Below are 20783 nucleotides of genomic sequence, written 5' to 3' on the forward strand. Positions count from 1 at the left end.
CCATGTAGAGGATCTGTTAACTTACCTTCATCTTAGACAATCAACAAAACGTCATCTGACAGGAAGTGTCGAAACTTTTGCATAATGTGGAAACAGACACACATCTGAGCAAGGCAAAGGTCTTATGTTAAAACGATTTTATTGACTGGTTTGAGATGGAACTTCACTCTAACTCTCCAACTGTCACTCCGAGCTTGTGGAAATGCCCTTATGAAAGTGGAATTCCAATGATTTATAAAAAAATCTCTTCTTAAAACAGAACCAGACATCTAAGCCTTTTGATGCCTCTAACAGCTTCACAAGTTTTTCACTAGAATGCTCATGAATATGCTGCCAGATGCCAGAGACAAGCTTTTGGTCTAAAGCTTATGCAGGGGGTTTTGAGCCAAAACAGTCCCCAAAGAAAACTTATTTTTCAAAATTGCCACTATTTCACTATCGTCAACATTACATATAAAACTGTAGTTTCACTGGTAAGCATGGATAGTAAAAAATGGCTATATTTGCATTGTAGACATTCATGTCATCACCACTATAAAGAAATTAGAGTCAATAAGCTTCTCTATAATACTATTTCATATCAAACCACTCAGAATTACTTTGTTTACATCTCAACAACTAGAGTGTGTAGAAAATTCTGAAAATTGGTGGACTTCTCCTTTAACCGTTGTATCGAATGCTGTGGATTTAAAGGCTCTAATCTCCTAGACTGACTAAAAGAGGCTCCGCTGCAGTTCTAAAGGGAATTCAATTGACCTGGTATTATTTTTTTTAACTCGAATTGTTTTAGGTACTTTATTTGCACACGTGTCGTTATTTAATGTGATACTTCATTTGACTGAATTTTATTAGACTTTTGTCCGATTATGGTTTAGGCTAATCCGCCCTCTGATAAAACGGTAACTTTAGCAACAGGTAAACATGACAGACTGTAACTGCGCATCTCGTCCGCTAGAGGCCGCTGCTCAATTAACTTTCAGCTCCAGTGAAACTTCCCTCTACTGCGATAATACAACTACGCAGGCAGGCGAGGAATATAAGGATACCCCCGCATTTTCTTATGCATTCTAATTTTTCGGTTATGTCGACTCAGCGACGATGCTCGCCAACACTACCGGCATGTGTTTAGCAATTTCTTCAGGTGCTGCTTACAAACCCCGTACAAAGACCCTACCTGAAGAATCACAGCGCGCGCTTCGCAAAAAAGACTTGGAACACTTGGAAACTTCCCTGTGATAAAGGATTCGCTCCAACGGCGAAAAACAACGTGACCTGCAGAGGAGACTCGGATGTGCCTTAACACATTTTGGACGACCTAACTTGCCGGCTTCGGTAGACGTCGCTTTTCAAACAGCCCAGCAGGAGAAACCGGGCAGTCAGTCGTGGTGGGGAATGGTGGGATGTACGCGGTGAAGAAAAGAAAGAGACCCCTTCAAAAAATGTACGTCATTTACACCTGATATTTAATGTGTGGTTTAGTAGGCAAGCTAAATTTGCCATGATGAGGTGCCAGACCTGAAAACTGCCTCCTTGTTTTCCTTGAAATTTTGCTATTTTTGACACAAATCTAGCCAAAATGCTAAAGTGCCTATTCATATTTGTGTTATTGTATCATACAGCATGAACGGTGGCAAGTGGATAGTAAAGCAGCCTGCAGAGCATTATGGTTACATATCTCTGTAATAACACAAAAAGATGGTTCTACAAGGGTTAGGAAAGGGAATAGCTCTGTTTAGAACCTTGAGGTCTGTTTAGAACTCTCTCATGCTTCAGTGGTTCCTCAGATTGATAGAGATTGTGTGGTATATGGTTAGAAATAGAACTTTTATTGAAAATGGTTCTAGATAGCAGTAAAAGGGTTGCCACTATTTTGCCATTATCAACGTTACGTAAAATTTAGAACCAGTTCAACATCATAGCGATAGAACCATTTTTGGTGCTATATAAAATCATATACAACACTTTCTCCATCAGTCTGAAGAACCAGAAGAATTTCATTTAAGAAACCACTCCCTTTACAAAGAACCCTTAAAGAGCCAAAGTGTTTAAGTGTGTAGCTAATATGAATAAGATTGTCTATTTCCATCAGACAGCTTGGCCTACATTTTTGACATTTTAAGCAATAAATCTGTCATATAAATGTTTAATGATTAGAAGAAATTCTCTCTCTCTCTCTCTCTCTCTCTCTTCCTCCCTCTCTCTCATGTCAGAGACAGAGAGACATGAGACATGTTCAGACCTGCATCAGCAAAGTCATTTTGTCTGAGTTGTAATGTAACACATTTATAAAGACCCTTTTTACTACAAACACTAAGAGACATTGCTTAGATATAACAAAATACAAAGTCCAGATACTTAGACAGTTTCACTATTTATGATAAGCATCACAATATTCAGTTTTTTCTGCTGTTTGAGTAAAAACTGACAGAATGTACCGGTGTCACATACTGCAATGCACCACATGCAGTTAAATGGGACTTTTATTGTAATGAAACTGGCAGTTGAGCAGCGTTCAATACTGACAGTAACCACAATAGGCCCTTTCATTTGTAACAATAAGATAAAATACTTTTACGTTGCCCACCCCGAGTTAAATGCGATGACTGTCTGTGATATGTGAGTACAGTTTAAAAGCCATATCAGGAACATTGCTTTAAGGCAATGTAAGTCCTCTTAATTCACCAGATGGAACACCATCCACTTAGTATTAGTCTTTTACTGATGAGCTTATTGTCCTTGGAAAATCTAGATGTTGTACAGGCCATAAGCCATGACAATATTGCTTTTAGATAGATAGATACTTTATTGATCCCAAAGGAAATTTAGCAGCCAGTAGCAGACGCACAACACTAGAGTAATAGTAATAAGGGTAAAGACAATATAACAAGAAGAATAAATATAAAAGATCCTGTCTATAGGCAGATATACAAATAGAAAAATACAACAATCTGTAACAAGATCTATAACCTGAGATGAAAGACACAGCACAAAAAGACTGTACGAGGAGGTACAGGTAATGGCATATAATGACCATACTGAATGAATAAATATGTGCAGATATTGGTACCAAATATAGTGTCTAGTGTCCAGATGTGCAAATGGACAAAGAAACACCAGATTAAGCCTGAGATATAAGACCTATGATGATTCGTGATTTAACATGAGATTCAGATTCAGTCCTCATCTCTCCTCTTCCCTCTTCTCTTCTGCCCCCCCTGGGAAGACTTGAAGAGCCTGATGGCTCTAAGGACAAAGGATCTCCTGAATCTGTTTGTTGAGCAGCTCTGTCATAGCAACCTGCCACTAAACATGCACCTCCTGTCCATGATGATGGTGTGCAGTGGGAGGACATCATCCTCCATAATGGAGAGCAGTTTGAGTAATGTCCTTGTCTCAGCCACCTTGACTACAGAGTCTAGTTCCACACCGACCACTGACCCCGCTCACCTGACCAGCTTGTCCAATTGCATCTCGTCTCTCCTTTTTATGCTTCCTGCCCAGCACACCACAGCATAAAAAAGACAGCTGGCAACCATGGTCTGATAGAACATCTGCAGGAGCTTCCTGCAGATGTTAAAGGACCTCAGCCTCCTCGGGAAGTAGACATTTTTTTAGACATTTAACCGGAGAGCCACTTATCTATTAGTGTCACCAAGGAGCAATGAGTTCTGGTCCTGGCAAGCTGGGCTCCTGCACAGTTAGGTGACTTTTAGAGATGGTAGATATTGGTGTCAGTATCAGTGGATGTTGATATTGGGTTGATATCAGCAGAAAATGCCAGCCATGTAAAAATACCAATGTCAGTACCTATCAGTCAAATTATGTGGTGCTATGTACTTGTTTCTGTAGGGTATGAGAGTGTTTGAGTAATTAGATGTTTTTTTTTTAATCTAAAGTGAAGTACTTCAATTAAAAAATAATTAATTAATTTTAAGGTTTACTAGTTCAAGAAAAAAAAAATCAGGTAAGTATCAGACGATACCCATCAGAAAAAAGGGGGTATTGCCTCATCTCTGATGATCTCCCTGCTCAAAACCTACTAAACCTGCTAATTAACTGGGTTGGGTTTCCAGAAAGCATCTTAGGACAAAGATGAATCTTAAGTCATTGAGCAAGCATCACACTGAACGTTCTCCCTGCCATTTAAGATGATCTTACTGCTAAAATGCTTTTGGGAAAGTTTGGGAAGTTTGAGCAGGAAAATCGTCAAAATGTGTTTGGTCTTCCAAGGCTGTAATTGATGACCTCTGGTTCAACTCCTTTTGTTGCAGACTTAATGCTGTGAACCATGATGATGCAAAGTCGACCCCCTCTAAGCGCCACCGGGATCGGCTAAATGGGGAGCTGGACAAGCTAACGGCTCTTTTGCCCTTCTCCGAGGACGTGAGAGGACGCTTAGACAAGCTGTCCATCCTCCGTCTCAGTGTGGGTTACCTTAAACTCAAGAAGTTTCTCCAAGGTAAGTTGAAAAGAATTGCCGAGTAGTGTTGTATTAGTTGGTGGTGGCTCTGCAGTTGTGAGCCTAATGAAGTTTATAATATAGATTCTACTTTTGCCTCTCTGGCTGTTATCTTTCTCATGAGGAGAGGCCCTGCTGCGAAGAAATTATCCGATTTGTGTCACGCATTCAGCGCGTCAAGTGAACTCCAACTCCCAGAAAACCCTGGGAGATCCTGTGACTCTGCACTCAGGCTCGCGCACCTATCTGCGCTCACAATCTCCAGACTTTTGATTGATGTCCCCGGTGCCTCATTAGAGCAGAGTATTTAAGCCTGGCTCTGACAGTCAGTCAGTGCGAGTTATTGTTTTCATTCTGAAACCTACTGAGCGTTTTCTCCTTGTTGTCTAATCGTGATTTTGACCGTTTGATTTTGTGTTTTCGACTATGTCTGTTGCCTTTCCCTCTTTGGTACTTTTGCTGCTTACTTGGATTGCTTATTTGGATTTTTGGACTGAACTAGGACTACTCTTTAGCATTTTGCCCCTTTTTGTTACCTTGGTTGATAAGTAGACGGATAAATCGTCTGACCTCTTATCCGCTAGCGTCTGGGTTTCTGTCCCAGCTTAACAATTTGTCAAAACCATCAATTAAGTAACTCAATGTGTTCAGTAGGATTGTAACAAATACCAGAATTTTGACTTTAATACTGGTACCAGTATTATGTAGTAGTGTAGCATCACAATGTTTGATACCAAAACAATATTTTGGCAAATAATTAAAAACACTGTCACAACTGGCCCCTCCCAGTCCTGTCCATGTACTTTTTATTTACTTTTTTCGTCCATGTGTTTCTTAGTCCAGCCCCTTGTTTTGTGACTCCGCCCCTGATTGTTGCCACCTGTTTCCTCGTTCCTCATTAAAAATGAACATTATACTAATGAAAATAAGGTAGCAGTAGTAGATATTTCATTTATATCCTTAGAAAACACATCCTTCACCAAGTTTCTCTTTGAATATACTTTCAACATGTTTGCAATCAGCAGATTTGTCCATTTGTCCAAAGAACAACCCATGTTACAAAATGTACTTCTGAATGTTGTGTGCAATTACACATTCTTACATAGTGCAGCTTTAAATGAATAAAGCGTCACCACACCAGCGTATTTTCATTACTTACTATTAGACAAAGTTGCAACAAAAATAACATTATTTGCTCTTTAACAGGTGAAGCTAGTGTTTTACATTTCTGTCCCACCTGACCTGAAAAAAACATTTAAAGTGATAGCAGTGTATAAATGTGTTCCAGGGTCTACAATATCCAATCTATATGCAATACTTGCATTGCCTGTTACTACTCATAACACAAAAGATACTAGTATATAGATTTTGTAAGCATTTACTGAAATGTGCTCCACTTTTGAGTAAATAACGAGACCCGTGACAGTCCTGCTGTAGATAGTAGAAAATGGGGTGGAAAAGGTTTAAAATTTTAAAACTTGGAATGATAAGCATATTTTTCATGAAACATTTTAGGTGAAAAAGTACATGAAACAGGCCTTGATTTAAGTGGTAGGTGGAACATTGTAACGCAAATCAGCAGCTTGCCAACATGGTGCAGGCTTGTAACATAGGTAACAATCCTGCACCATGACAGAGTTAGATATTTGTTTTGGCCTGCTTAGTTCTTTGATTCAAGATTCAAGAGTTTTATTGTCATGTGCACAGCAGAAGAGTCGGCTACACTGTACAATGAAATTCTTACTTTGCTGTTCCTCCATTCACCGAATATAATCTTAAGAGAATAAAAAAAAAAAGAAAATAAGAATAACTCTAAAACAGTAGTAAAAAAGTACAAGTAAAAATGTACAGAATGTGCAAAGGTGAAATAAAATTAAAGTTACACGTGCATATGTGCAAATATGTAGAGCAGCTGTTCATAAAATGCATCAAGTAACAGATGTAAACAGATGTAAACAGTAGTGTTCTGTGCAAGTAATAGATGTAATCAGTAAACAATATTGTTCTGTGCAGGTAATAGATGTAAACAGTATTGTTCTAACAGCAGCAGTGCAGTGTAGGTAAGGTGCAGTTGTTGAGTGCAAGGTTAAATCAGTTCAGATTGGGAGGGGGGAAGAGGTAGTAAGTGAGGTGTTCACCAGCCTGATGGCTTGTGAATAGAAACTGTTGGTCAGTCTTGTTGTCCTGGACTTCACACTCCTGTAACGTCTGCCTGAAGGTAGGAGTGTGAAGAGTCTGTGCTGGGGGTGTGTACTGTCCCTGATGATGTTTTGGGCCCTTCTGATGACCCTGGCGTGATAAATGTCCTGTAGTGGGGGGAAGGCTGCTCCTGAGATGGACTGGGCAGTTTTGATCACAAAACTGTGCACAATCTTGTTTTCCCTCACAGTGAGACATTTGACTTTGCTCATAAATGGCTTGATTATGAGCTGAATGAGGTGGATTTCAGTAAGGTTAGACAACACTTGAAGTGGGCAGTACGCCAATATGGTGTTGTTATTGTGATAAATGATGTCATGATACGCTTTTCTGAGCATATTGTGGGTATTGTACGATGAAGATCTGAGAAAATAGCAGTGAAGTACAACAAAAGCTGTTGAGCCGCATAGATCAGGAAATGATTACAAGAAAAATAGCTAAATAGTTGAGAAATGCTCATCTCCACTATAAATTTAAAACGACTGGAGATGTTGAGAATCTGCTGGGAAGAGGACATAAGTCTGTACTGACCCCATGCACAGTGAGGAGGATGGTTTGAGGGGACAAAGAATCTCCAAGGATGACAGATGGTAAATTGCAGGAATTAGTTAGGTATTGGGCTCAGAACGTCTCCCAAACTACAAGCAAACACCACCTACATATATAACCACAAGTTGTTTGAGGGGGTTGCCAGAAGAAAACCTTTGCTGTCAGGGCCCAACAAACTCAAGCATGTACAGTTTGTCAAACATTGCTAGAACTTTCAGTGGGTCTGTATTCTATGGTCAGATGAGTCCAAAATAGAGGTTTTTGGTAAACACCAGAGGTGAGTTTCGTGTGGACATGCAGAAAAGTGCCTCATCCCCTCTGTGAAGTATGGTGGTGGACATGTGATACTGTGGGGCTGTTTCTTCCAAAGGCCCTGAATTTATTCAGATACATGGGGTCCCAAAGCACACCACAAAATCAACGCAAAAATGGCTCACTGACCATATAATTAAGGTTTTGCCATGGCCGCCTAAGTCCACTGACACAGACCCCACAGAAAACCTGTGGGATGAGTTGAAGAGGAGAATCCACAGTGTGGACCTCAGAATCTGAATGATCTGGAGAGGCTGTGTGTAAAGGACTTGTCTCAGAACCTTTCTCAGAACCATGTGTTCTCCAGTCTCATTAAGTGTTATTGGAGAAAACTCAGAGCTCTTATCTTTGCAAAGGGAGGCTGCACAAAGTATTAAATGAAGGGTGCCAATAATTGTGGCAAACAACACAGTGTTTTTTCTTCCGTTTTTGCTCATGTTTACCAGGGGTTCCAGTATTTGTGGCACTGTAAATAACAGAGATGGGAGTGGCTACACAATTTACACAGACACACCAAGAAATGTTCTATGGCTCACAGGTAGAAACCCGTCCAAACGTTTAATTTCATAATTACGTTCTCCTTAACCGTCTACCTAGCTGTCTTAAGTGAACATGATGTATCATTAGCTCACTGCATAAAATCAAACCTCTTTTTGTCGTTTTCTGTGTTTAAACATTTAAGGTCGTACACTTTAGGAGGACAATGCATCAGAATAAGAATCCTTTATTGATCCCAGAGGGAAATTGCAGTTGTTACAGTTGCAGCCATTTATGTGAAAGAATAAACACTTTAATAATTCAAAACAAAGATAAAGAGAAATTTGCAATACGTACATATATATATGACCTTGATTTGGGCCACAAAGAACGCAAATAAATCAGAACTCCTTATGGAATATTTACCAACATGACAAGTGACATCAGATTAATATTACCTGGAGTCATTTCTATGGTTTGTTTTATATCAGGTATCCAGTCCATAAAAATGACTGACGTGGCAGATTTGGACAGGCCTAATTCACAAAAAAACACAAGTGAAAAGAACACAATTTAAGACTAATTCTATCTGAGTAATGTTAACCAAATAATACTGATGGTTTGTTGTTGGGAGATTGTAAGTTTGATGCTATTAAGAATCCAGGAGAATTTCTTTTCAATTTGATGTACATGAAACACACACACACACACACACACTTCTTAGCCACTTTGAAAGCGGGTGGCACGGTGGGCAGCGAGGAGGGCCTGGGTTTGATTCCCCGGCTGGGTGACATCTCTGTGTGGAGTTTGCACGTTCTCCCCGTGTCTGCCTGGGTTTCCTCCGGGTTCTCCGGTTTCCTCCCACAGTCCAAAGACATGCGGTCAGGCCAATTGCACATGCTAAATTGCCCCTGGGTGTGAGTGTGTGAGAGATTGTGTGTGTCTGTCTGTCTGCCCTGCGACGGACTGGCGACCTGTCCAGGGTGTATCCTGCCTTCCGCCTAATGACCGCTGGGATAGGCTCCAGCACCACCCCGTGACCGTGAGGGAGAAGCGGCTTAGTGGATGGATGGATGGATGGAGGTTTTGAAAGCATTTTTAAATGTGACACTATTTTAGACATCATGTCTAAAATATTTCTAACATTTTATTTTGAGAGTCCAATGTGGATATTATACTATTAATGTGCCCCAATACCTAGTTTAATACCTAGTGAAGCCACTTACTAACCACTACTGCATAGGCAGCTGTTTAAGTAGGCATAGAATCTTATAATACAGATAAATGAGAAGCTCTATTTAGGCAGCAATGACATTTCTGCTTGTTCGTGCCCACTGCATGTAGATGCTTACCTTGTCTTTATAACCTTTAACTAAATATATATTAAATGCCACTGAACCTTAAATCATAATAGATTTTGCTAATTCAATCCGAAACCTTAAAGGAAAATTCAATTTTTCTTTTCAAACTTTAGTAGAATTGAATGTTTAAGATGTAAACAAAGCCAGTCAGAGAGGTCTGGTGCGAAATGCTCCATTCTGGAGAAATGTACAGTCAGAATAGTTCACAGTGTTGGTGATAGGAACCAGACGTCCCAAGCATTTAATGCCTCTAAAAGTTGCCTCACGGAAAGTTATTACATGAAGAATATATTGCTTGATACCTGCTAAATGTTACATTAGTTTTGAGAGGTTTTGGCTTGAAACTAATTTTTAAATTTATTTTTTATGCAGGAGAAGCACATGCAGAAAAACAGAAAAATCTATTTGACACATGAAAGTTACCTGGTCATTTGAGATGAATGTGGCTATATTTGGGTTGCAAACATTCCTAACACCACCACTGTAATTCATCCCATCAGTGGTGCTCAATATAAATTACACTGTTCCTTACAAGTTGGAAACATTTGGAGAAAACTGCCAACTGTGCTGTACAGGCAGATGAGTGATAGATCAGATCATTGTGTATTAGCAATTTCATACAAAACCATTGTGAATTACTTTGTTTACATCTTAATGAATGAATTATGCAGACATTTTTTTTAAATGGTCCTCCAAGTGGCTTGTTCTTGAGCACATCAATCTTTTCATTCCTTTTTTGTGCTAATAGATTGAAATGAACAGGAGAGTAACTGCTGATGTCAGGCGAATGTTACTGGCTCTTTGGTAGTCGCCTCATTATAGCAACTGGCTCTTTTGATACTTATGTGAAAGTTGCCTGTTGTTCTGCTTGTTATTCTGTATTTTTTATCATGTATTTTTGTAGTAAGAAACCTTATTAAGTCCACCAGAAACTTGACAGAGAGTCACATGTTCTGCCCTTCAAACCAGTTGCATAAAGTTTCATGTCATTATGTAATTTTCGGTGCTGGTTTAGCTCTCTAGAAGCTTTTGTGCCAAAACATGTTTTCCTCTTGCAGGCCTTGATTAAAGCTGTATCTCAAAAACTATTTGTTTGTTGGCTCTTCTGCATCTCCGGAGGGTAAATCCCTCTGCGCTGGAATGCATAGTGCAGAAGTTCACTGATGGAGTTTTAGCATTAGCACAGAGCCAACAGTGTGAAATGCATAGGGGCTCTTGTTCCTTTTCCTTGAGGGAAAACCTGTCAGACAGGTTGGCTAATTCACTCATTATTTTCAGGAAGTCTTTTCTCTAGAAAAGATTTGAATGGAGAGGTGAGTTTGAGTATGTGAACATGTGAGATTATGCAAATGTCCTGTCCAAGGGATTTGCTATGATCTAGTGACATTAGAGGCTTAGCAAAGACCTTTTCTGCAAAGGGAGTTCTATAGGCCATTTTTTTCTGTACACTCATGACTGATTTATTCTTTACTATTCTGTAATACTCTACAAACTTGTCAGATGCTTGTGGATAAAATTGAAGGTTGACTTCAATAACAGTAGGTTTCCCAAAAATCTAGCGTGAAAACACACCCAGATCTAAACTGAGAGTGATGTAATCATGCTTGGATGTAAAACAATCATCTATGAAAGGCCTGGTCCTTTAGGAGCAAGGAGGGGTTGAGGGTCACCACTTTATCAAAAACGTATAAGCAAAAAAATCCAGCCATTTAAAAATAACACTGCTTGATGTGCGATTGCAAAGATTTTAGGCATTTCACGCACTGCAGCGCATAATAACATCAAAACATTCAGGAAATCCAGAGAAATCTCTGCATGTGAAGGAAATGGCCAAAAACCATAACTGAATGTTCATGACTTTTAACCCCTCAGATTGTTCTCGGGCTGTAACTTGTCTGAAATGGGCTGGTGCACAGTGCAAACATGTATCGTGGCCTGACTAGGCAACATTTCAGATTATTTGTGGAAATAATGGAAGCCGAATGTAGTAGGGTTGCTGGAGAATAAAGCTTCATTGTTGCCATCTGGTGGAACTGAGAGGTTGGTGCAAGCTGTAGACCAACTCTACAAAGAAAGTCTTTTTTTTTCTTCTTATTTAGTTTTTATGATTATTTCTTGGTTTAAAGGGAACTGACAACTTCCCATTCCACTCTGTCCACTTCCTGTAGTTTAAGTTGTGCATGTAAATAGTGTTTCATGACTGGTAGGGACAATAAAAGTCTTGGGCAGACAAAGGGGAGCTTGAATTGTTTGGCGCAAGCTGCTGTCTCTGGAAGAACGAGTCCTGGTCATTGCGGTTTGGAAAACGGACCAAATAGAAGTCCATTCAGAGTTAGATGCAGGTCTCCAGCCTGAGTACTGAGTCTAACGGTGCTTAAATTTCTGAAGGAGTACTCAACGTTGCAGTCCATGCTACCAGTAAAGTTATATGTTTTGAGTGACTAATCACAGCTTCTCTTGCTCGTCCAAGGGTGGAGTACGATTGTAGGTTAAATAGTGGATCAAGACCTGGTAGTCTGCAGGCCACTGTTTTCCCCTGGGTGTTCTTTTATAGATGCCTTCCGATATATTTGCACTGAGCCACTTATTTTAGGGTATTTTATGTGTTGTTTGTGAGATTTGCTGTTCAGCTGCTCATTGATATAATTTTTATATTTACATTTTGGAACAATATTTATGGTAGAAATTTTATTAAAGAGTGTGTGGGTTAATTTTTTATTTATTTATTTTTTTTGTGCTCTTGAAGTGTACAATTTCATCAGTCAGCGCTGAGATTATTCTGAGATTTTGGTTTTCTGCAGTTCGTGTTTTTTTTGTTGTGGTGACATTATTTGTTTCTTTTTTTGAAGTGTTGTGTAATTTTGGTTGTATTGGTTCATTTATATTTGAGGTTTGATTTTTGTACCCTTCTGAGCACTTGGTATTAATACTTAAACTGTTATAATTACATCTGGTTTCTGTGTTTCTTATTTCACTCTCTTGTTGCTCTTAACGGTTATATTGAAAATATTGTGGACAGCTCTTAATTTTTGTTGAAAGTTAAAAAATTAATTGTAAATATTGTGGAACAGCTCTTTCTAAGTCATTTATTTGAGTATGGCCCCTACCCAGTAAATTGGAGTGACGTCTAGGAATTTGTTCCTTTGGTACCTGCACCGGTCACATGTGTTCTCAGGGGCAAAGAAGAAAAGGACCATCCTGACTGTTACCAGCATAAAGTTCAAAAGCCAATTCTGTTTTGGTATGGTGGGGTTTTAGTGTGTAACCTGAATTTCTGTGAAAACACCATTAACACCCAGATGAACCCATTTTGAAGCAACATATTGTTGATCTTTTTCAGGGACACCACTGCTTGTTTCAGCATGACAATGCCATGCCACATTCTGAACATTCTGAATGACTGTTAACAGTTGAAGTATGCAGAAATTTTTAAAAATCAGTGGAAATTCCCACTGAATAATTTTCCATACCTGTACAAATGTTATTTCATAGCCAGCAAGAACTGTTCCATTACCCAGAATGAAAAGTGAAGGACAGTGTTATTTTATAGTAATTACCCATGAAGCTCTATAAATTTTTTATTTTTTTTGGTAAGGGTCACTTTAAGTCTTTAAGTAAGGCTAACCTCATTTTTTAAAGTGTTAATATCAGTTTCAGCTCAGATTTGAATTTCAGTAAGGGTGCCTCTGTGGTGAATTCTTCAGCTACTATATGAACCTCACTCCCCAGGTATCAGGGTAGTGAAGCTTTTAGACTGAAATTAGTTCAGGTCAACCATCTTGGAGTTCTTTTTGTGTCATCTGTTGGGCTGTTATTTTCAGTTCTTGTTTACGTCTGGCTCATTGTTTTCATCAGGGAGAGCTACGTCACCTGACACACAGGGAGTGTTATGTGCTGAGCTTTCTCTGTCCCTGAAGCCTCACCTCCAGAAGTCTAGACAGTATTTCATAAGCCAAAGCTGAACACAGGTACTCATGAGGCTAAACTGTATCTCAGAAGTGGATGCTGTCAACTCACAAGAGTAACTGTTGTTGCTGTAGAGACGGCACAGTACCACTTTTTACCACTTCTTTTATTTTTTTTTTTCTAAAAAAATGTATCAAGCTTGTATATACAGTATACACAGTGTGAAAACTTTTAGGCATCTAAGCAAATTTCTAAACAATTTACCTCAGCTGTCAGTTTATCAATATACATTAGAATAAAGTCATATTCATAATTCAAATAAACATAAAAACAATAAAAAGTAACAAGAATTTCTTGGGTCCATATTTTTCCTTGTCACCTTCACAGCCACCACAGAGACTTGTTAATGTAATCAGTTACATCATGAGCACAATTGAATGAATCACTGATCAGTCAAACCAGGAGTTGCTATTTAACTACATATAATACTGTAATACTGGGCTTCCTCGAGCAGAGGTTTGAAAATGGTTAAACAGACACACTGACATTTATAAAATAACTATTTATTTTATATATATAATCATTATTAATGAATATTCTATAAATGTTGTTTAATTAATACTTTTCTCAGCAAATAAACACATACTACACAAATAAATAGATTTTGAAAATGTGTCTTGGGTGCCTAAGATTTTCACACAGTACTGTGTAATAAATTGTTTAGATACATTTAACTAACCTACAAGAAGAAGTCAATACTTAACAGCATGATAACATTATGGATTTTTTATTTAGTTCTTTCTGCAGGCCCCCTAGTGGTCTTTGCACAAGCAGAATGGAAATAAACTTTGATGTTTTTAATTAATATAAAATAAAATATTTTCCTCAAATGGACTATGATACTGTTGGCTGTGTGTATAAAGTGTTGTGACACTGTTGAGCTGTTAATAAGCAATATAGGGTGACAGGAAAGGGGTGGGAACACCCTGCATCGGCATTAGCGGCAGAAGTTTTCAATCTTAATGTTAGTTTCAAGTGAGGTCTTTTTACACCAAGTTGATTTTAATGCATGAAAATGCAAATGAGATTGTTAACGCATTGAAAAGTTCACTCTGATATGTTTTCTTTATTAAACACTCTCACAAAGAAGACAAAGAGGAAGAAAAATGGATTTGTTGCGTAGTAATAGTGATAGTTATTCATTTTTTAAAGGGGGAAAAATGCTTTGGACTTACTGTAAAAACCGCTGTATTTAAATAAGGAAACCACCTACATCACATTTACCTATAATTTTGTCCCTTTTTTTACAATTTTTCAAAATTGCTTATTTTCTCAACCCTACAAAACAGAAATAGAACTGTAAAATGTTTTGAAATTGTGATGTTCATTCCTCAGTGCTTCATGGTCACAATGTGGTTACTATGTAATGTGTTGTAATGTTTCATAATCATGCTATTTTATTTAGATTTTTTTAAATGATGAATTTCTTTTAAAGTTTAAATGTGCAGATACGGCTGGGTCGGTCACACTATCTGGCTTTTTTAAGGCATAAATGACTTAATTCAGATGCAGTGGATATATAGAATGTTATGTTTTGCAAAGTTTGGTAGTATAATGTGATATTTCTTGTATTTATTGAATTGTTTAATAGGAAAATAATGTACTTAACCCAAATTACTTTCACCACTCTGTTAGTAATTTAGTGCAAGGAATGTCTTAATTGCTTTAAGTAGCAATAGAATCAATTGCAACGTGATATTCTGTTCATGTTGTTGAGTCCTGGGAGGCAGACCACTGTATTGTAGTCCACAACTAATTTGAAAATGAATGTGTAGTTTAGACCTACTTTGGGTCAGTATCACAGAGTCTTCATGACAAAGTCATGGTTTCTTTTTTCTCTTTTTAAGGTGAATGAGCAGCAGTGAGCAAGATATTTTGTTGAAAATGATGTGATTTTGTCTGTATTAGGAACTTTGAGGAACAGTGATGGGAACGCATTATTCTGTGATAACAGTGGAAAGACAGCAACTTCAATCGATGGGGTCAGCTTCTCCGAAGGGGATCTTTTGCTGCAGGTAGATGATGACCTTCATCCCGTGCTTCTTGAACAAACAATACAAGTCCTATTTTACAGTAAGCCCACACAGATGGCCCTGGCTCCCAGTGATCAAAATGGCTGTGTTGTGTCTTTTCCCTCGCAGGCTCTTAATGGTTTTGTGCTGGTGGTGAACACTGAGGGCTGCATCTTCTACACCTCTCCAACTATACAAGACTGCTTGGGTTTCCATCAGGTAGGTTTTTAGGCAGAATAAGGCTTCACAATATATTAACTTTTATTGGTCTTTGCAATACGGAAGGCCACAATATGCAAATGAGACCTCCTGACAGACCAGCTCATCCCGGTCTCTTCAAACAGTCAGATCTTGTTCAACAAAGCATTTACGAGCTGATCCACATTGATGACCGGGCTATGTTCCAGTGCCAGCTGCACTTTGCCTTCAACCCAAAGAATACTGGAGATGGTAGGAGCTACAACATTCTTTGGAGGCTACTTGACTCTGTTGACAACTTCTGACATGTTGTGCAATGCACTGAACAGTTGAACATGTTATTTGTCCTTGCAGTGCAGAGTTACAGCCCTCAGCATCTTCCCCCAGAAACCTCAGCTTTCCTGGAGAGGAACTTCTGCTGTCGCTTCCGTTGTCTTCTGAATAACTCTTCAGGCTTCCTGGTAAATCCTAATTTCAAATTGGTTGTTTTTTGCCTGATTGAGCTTACATTCAGCCTTATGTCAGCTCTTTGGGACACTCAACCATACTGGAATAGGTCAGTGGTGTATAGGGGGAGCTGAGTGGTGCAATTGTGTCCGGGACGAGGAGTGGCTGTTTAAAAAATCAGAGGGTCGGTATTTGTTCTAGCTCCAAGGTCACTCTGATGCTGCTCTGTTCCATTAAGCACATACATACTGTGTTAAAACACAAGTATTTGTTTATTGTTGGTGGTTTTGTGGACTTGTGATTGGTCTATCGCAGTGGTATCCAATCATATCTGTAAAGAGCCGGTGCGGCTAAAGGTTTTCGTTCCAAACAGGCAGGAGCACAATTGATTTTAACTCTTTAATTAGGTCTTGGTCTTCAGACACCTGATCAAGTGCTTGTTTGGAATGAAACCCTGTAGCCAAACTGGCTGTTTGTGGATAAGATTGGACACAACTGGCCTATTGTTTACCAAATGTCTCAGTAGTGACTGTTTCAGTAGTGACAATTTTAGCTGATTTTGAGCAGAACTCAAAGATGCTGGCCAGTACATGACTAGCAAACACAGTTTGGAAGAGTTGTACACACATACAGTCAAATGATTTTTCATTAAAACACAAGAAAGTTTGTTCAGTAGGGACAATTCTTAAAGTTATACAATAATTTTGCAGTCTCACTTTGTACTCTAAAACACAAGACTGTGGCTAAAATACGGCTCCATCTATGGATTAAAATGGTTTCGGTAGCGGCATGAAAACTTAGGACAGCATTTTTTTATAAAGTTTTATTTCACCAAAATTAAGCATATGATAAATCTATATCTAAGTATTATCTCAGTTGAAATTTAAGGGTTAGGTTTTGTGCCACCTCCCAATAGAAAGTACCCCATAAGTGATGATTTTCTGTGTGTTTAGTTTATTAATATCTCAGTTAATCTCAAGAGAATGCTTAATTGTTTACTGTTTTGCTTAATTTATTGTGAGATTGCACTTTACACAAATTCTGCTGAATAGTCCATAGATCTGCCAGATTATGCATGTGACTATGAAACTTGTAACTAGTTTTGGTTAAATAATGGCCATAGGTTGTATAATTTCTGAAGAGAAATGTAACATGTCTTATCAAATTGTTCAACATTAATAATTTTATTTCAATAGGAGTACTGGAAATACAATCAATGTGGAGTGTATAATATAAAAATACAGTGAGTTTCTCTCTTGGGTGAGCCATGAGCGAGTGAGCAATGGGAAAGTGAAAACTTTAAGCAGATTGATTACAGAGTGCTTTGCACAGGGAGTGGAAATTTCTGCCACATGACTGCACCTACATACTCTGTACTGTACAACTGGGTTGCTTGAAGTGATGGTTCAGTCAAAAGTCCCCTTCCCTTTAGCCTAAATATTACTCAACGAAGACACTTGCACTGAAGTTATGAGCCTAATACAGCTAACTAGTAATGAAGGCTTATGACCACCTGTTTGCCTCTTGCTAATTTTAGCCAATCAGTGCTTTGCTGAATTAAATATGTTGGATTTGGGATATTGTGGGAAAATCTGGCCCCAAATCTGAGCTCTGAAAAACAGAAATTCTTGTTACTTTTTACTGCGTTACTGTATGTTTTATTTTTAAAAACTGCTTAGGTGCTTAAGACTTTTGCAGAAGAATTTCCCCATAAGCCAGTTGTCTATTTCAACTCATTTTCTTGTATGCAGGCCCTGAATTTTCAGGGGAGGCTGAAATATCTTCGTGGAGAAGACCACGCTGTGGAGGGAAGCTCATCAGCTCATTCACAACTTGCTCTGTTTGCAATTGCTAGCCCTGTTCAGCCTCCATGCATTCTACAGATCAGGACCAAGACCCTCATCTTCCAGACCAAACACAGGCTGGACTTTGCACCACTGAGCATAGACACCAGGTATAACCTAAGAAAGAATTTTTGAGTGTTTCGCGTTGATTATCAAGATGTGTTTGTTTTTTTTAAATCATTATCTTGTTGTAGAGAGCAAAAAAATGTTCACTGCAAAAAAAAACAAAACAAAAGCAGCAAGTGTATTGAATCAAGGCAATAAGTTCATGGTCCTCTTTACACTTTTGACATCTGATCACATCCCTGGCTTTTTTGCCAGACACCAGCCATTTGTCAATCTGTTTTTCTCTGTGTTTTTTAAGGAATATTTCGCTGCGTATCACCATTTTTTTACGATTTTCAGTTTATGACATAATTTGAAAATCATAATCATAATTTGAACGTTTCCTTTAACATTGTGTGTAAATTGCATGAAGAATGAAGCAAAAGAAATGGCACAAAATGACTTGGGGGGGTGGGGGTCAGGTTCCATTGACTTACATTAAAAGTAAAGTAGGTTTTTTCCTTCTCCTGTAAAGTTACCATTTTGGAGATACAAGGTTTTGTACTAACAAGTGATATTAAGAACCCCAGACTAAGATTAAACGCCCACCATCAGGTGGAATCCAGTGATGATACCCGTGCTTGTGAAAGTTTACTTTTGAATCATCTACTGTATTTCTGCTCTAAGGGGGAAGATGGTTTTGGGCTATACAGAAATGGAATTGTGCACAAGAAAGTCTGGCTACCAGTTCATTCACGCTGCTGATATGATGTACTGTGCAGACAATCACCTAAGAAGTATAGTGCCTTTTCTAATAATAACTTGCACATTCATTTACAAGTCAATGTAAGCCTCCATGCTGTCATACAGAACTGAAGAAACTGATATTCTGTTTCTTTCTGTTAGTGATAAAGACTGGAGAAAGTGGCTTCACTGTCTTCAGGCTCCTGACTAAGAACGGAGTGTGGGTCTGGGTTCAGGCCAACGCCAGAGTAGTTTTCCAGGGAAAGAAGCCTGATTTCATAATAGCTCGACAGAAACCCTTAACGTGAGTGGCCATTAAAATTGATTGATAATGTGCCATTATCAGTGCCATAAGCATATTTTAATGAATTGTCCCATCTTTCCAGAAATGATGAAGGTGAGGAGCATCTACGTCAAAGACGACTGCAGCTTCCCTTCAGTTTTGCAGGAGAGGCTGTCCTTTATGAAAGTCTGGAGGTGCCAGAACTGTGGAACAGTTTACCCAGATCCACAAAGAGGAGGAGACCTGCACAACAGAAGGACCTGGACCCTGACTCACTGCTGGGTTCCTTACTCAGACAGGACCAGTCTATCTACATCCATCCACCAGAGCTGGAAATCGACTTCCCTCTGGACCAGGCCTTCATGGACAGTCACGCTCTTCTCAGTGTCCCTATCGATGGCTGGAGGACAGAGTCAGTTGAGCCCAGCTTTAATCAGGACTCCATGCTGAAGTCCCTAGAAAAGATCCTGGGGAAGGAAGGTGCCGAGGGAGCTCTGAAGAAACTGGAGGTGGACCAGATACAGCTGAAGGATTGGGAGGATGCCTTATTGAGGATACGTCTAGAAAAAGGAGATGGACCTACTCAACTGAATGACATTCTGGCTAATGATGTTTTCTCGTATGTAGAAGAGGCTTTGTTGAAAGAGACCAGTATGAACAGCTATAAGCAGACTAAATGTGAGGAAACAGAAATGTGGAAAGACACAACTTTTGGTGTTTCTCAATGTGACCCTGTGAAGCTGCATCAAACCTGTATGTTGCCTGAAAAACCAATGAAGATCCATCAAACGTTCAGATGTTCAGGCAGATTCACAAATTCAAAACCAGGTGGTCATAGGTTTGAAGACCAAAGTACATTGAATAGGAGAAGCATGAATGACTCACATGGGTTTCTGGATCCACTGCACTCAGGAAGTCTGGGTGAGGGCATCAGCTGTGGTTCTAGTCCTGCCGCTGTTAGTTTCCAGCTTCAGCCTGAGTCCACAAATGCCTTGAATCTATGATCTTCACAGAGATCTCAATTCACAGATTTTGGCTTAACGAATGTTTTTCAAAGCAGTAAAGAAAAGCCCATGTCACAAAGTCAACATCCATTGGACCCGAGCATTTCACAGCCATGGGAAGATCAACAGGCTGATCCTCAGGTGTTTTACTATAATCCCACAGCATCACAGCACATACAGAAGGGTCAGTCACATACAACATTTAATATACATTACAGAGTTTCACGTGACCAAGCTGAGAATGGTTCCCATACATTCACAACACCAAAGAGCTCAGAAGGCCTGTACAGTAGCTGCAGGGTTAAGATCAGTGTAGCAGGACAGTGGGACAGCGGGACACTGTGACCGGTTTCAGTGATCTCTCCTAGGAATATATATATATATATATATATATCTGCAAGAAGGATCCTCTATTGAAGTATATGGCAAATATAGCAGCTGAAATCTGAATATTAGAAACCCATTGGAGTCATTTATTCTTCTCCTGCAGAAACAACAGTGATGTTGCATCAGATTCAAGCCTCTTTGCATGTACTCTCTTATATCATTGTTCAAAACCCATACATAAGCCCTGATATATCATCCATCCATCCATCCATTTTCTAAGCCGCTTCTCCGTCAGGGTCGCGGGGGGATGCTGGAGCCTATCTCAGCAGTCTTCGGGCGGAAGGCAGGATACACCCTGGACAGGTCGCCAGTCCATCGCAGGGCAGACAGACAGACACAGACAGTCACTCACACCTAGGGGCAATTTAGCATGTCCAATTGGCCTGACTGCATGTCTTTGGACTGTGGGAGGAAACCCACGCAGACACGGGGAGAACATGCAAACTCCACACAGAGGAACCCGGTCATCCGGCCCTCCTCGCTGTGAGGCGACAGC

The 20783-nt window shown here is 39.3% G+C and overlaps 1 protein-coding gene across 1 annotated transcript; it reads left to right on the forward strand.

Annotated features, from left to right (window-relative positions):
* Nucleotides 1-1026: 1026 nt before the first annotated feature.
* On the forward strand, nt 1027-20562 carry LOC108425191 (aryl hydrocarbon receptor-like). The gene is made up of 10 exons (XM_017693665.2): nt 1027-1441; nt 4272-4459; nt 15232-15338; nt 15465-15554; nt 15680-15785; nt 15888-15994; nt 17732-17934; nt 18557-18666; nt 18776-18917; nt 19000-20562. Exons 1-10 carry the CDS (start codon nt 1401-1403, stop codon nt 19898-19900), a joined length of 1995 nt encoding a protein of 664 aa, XP_017549154.1. The 5' UTR covers nt 1027-1400; the 3' UTR covers nt 19901-20562.
* The last annotated feature ends 221 nt before the right edge of the window (nt 20563-20783 follow it).

Source organism: Pygocentrus nattereri, chromosome 18 (assembly GCF_015220715.1).
Source record: "Pygocentrus nattereri isolate fPygNat1 chromosome 18, fPygNat1.pri, whole genome shotgun sequence".
NCBI classification, from domain to species: domain Eukaryota; kingdom Metazoa; phylum Chordata; class Actinopteri; order Characiformes; family Serrasalmidae; genus Pygocentrus; species Pygocentrus nattereri.

Bases quoted from the DNA above. Each gene is read 5' to 3' on its own strand.
- LOC108425191 (XM_017693665.2), top strand. From the start codon at position 1,401: ATGTACGCGGTGAAGAAAAGAAAGAGACCCCTTCAAAAAAT. The intron at 1,442-4,271 runs GTACGTCATTTA...CTTTTGTTGCAG, and splicing joins AAGAGACCCCTTCAAAAAAT to ACTTAATGCTGTGAACCATG. The intron at 15,339-15,464 runs GTAGATGATGAC...TTTCCCTCGCAG, and splicing joins AAGGGGATCTTTTGCTGCAG to GCTCTTAATGGTTTTGTGCT.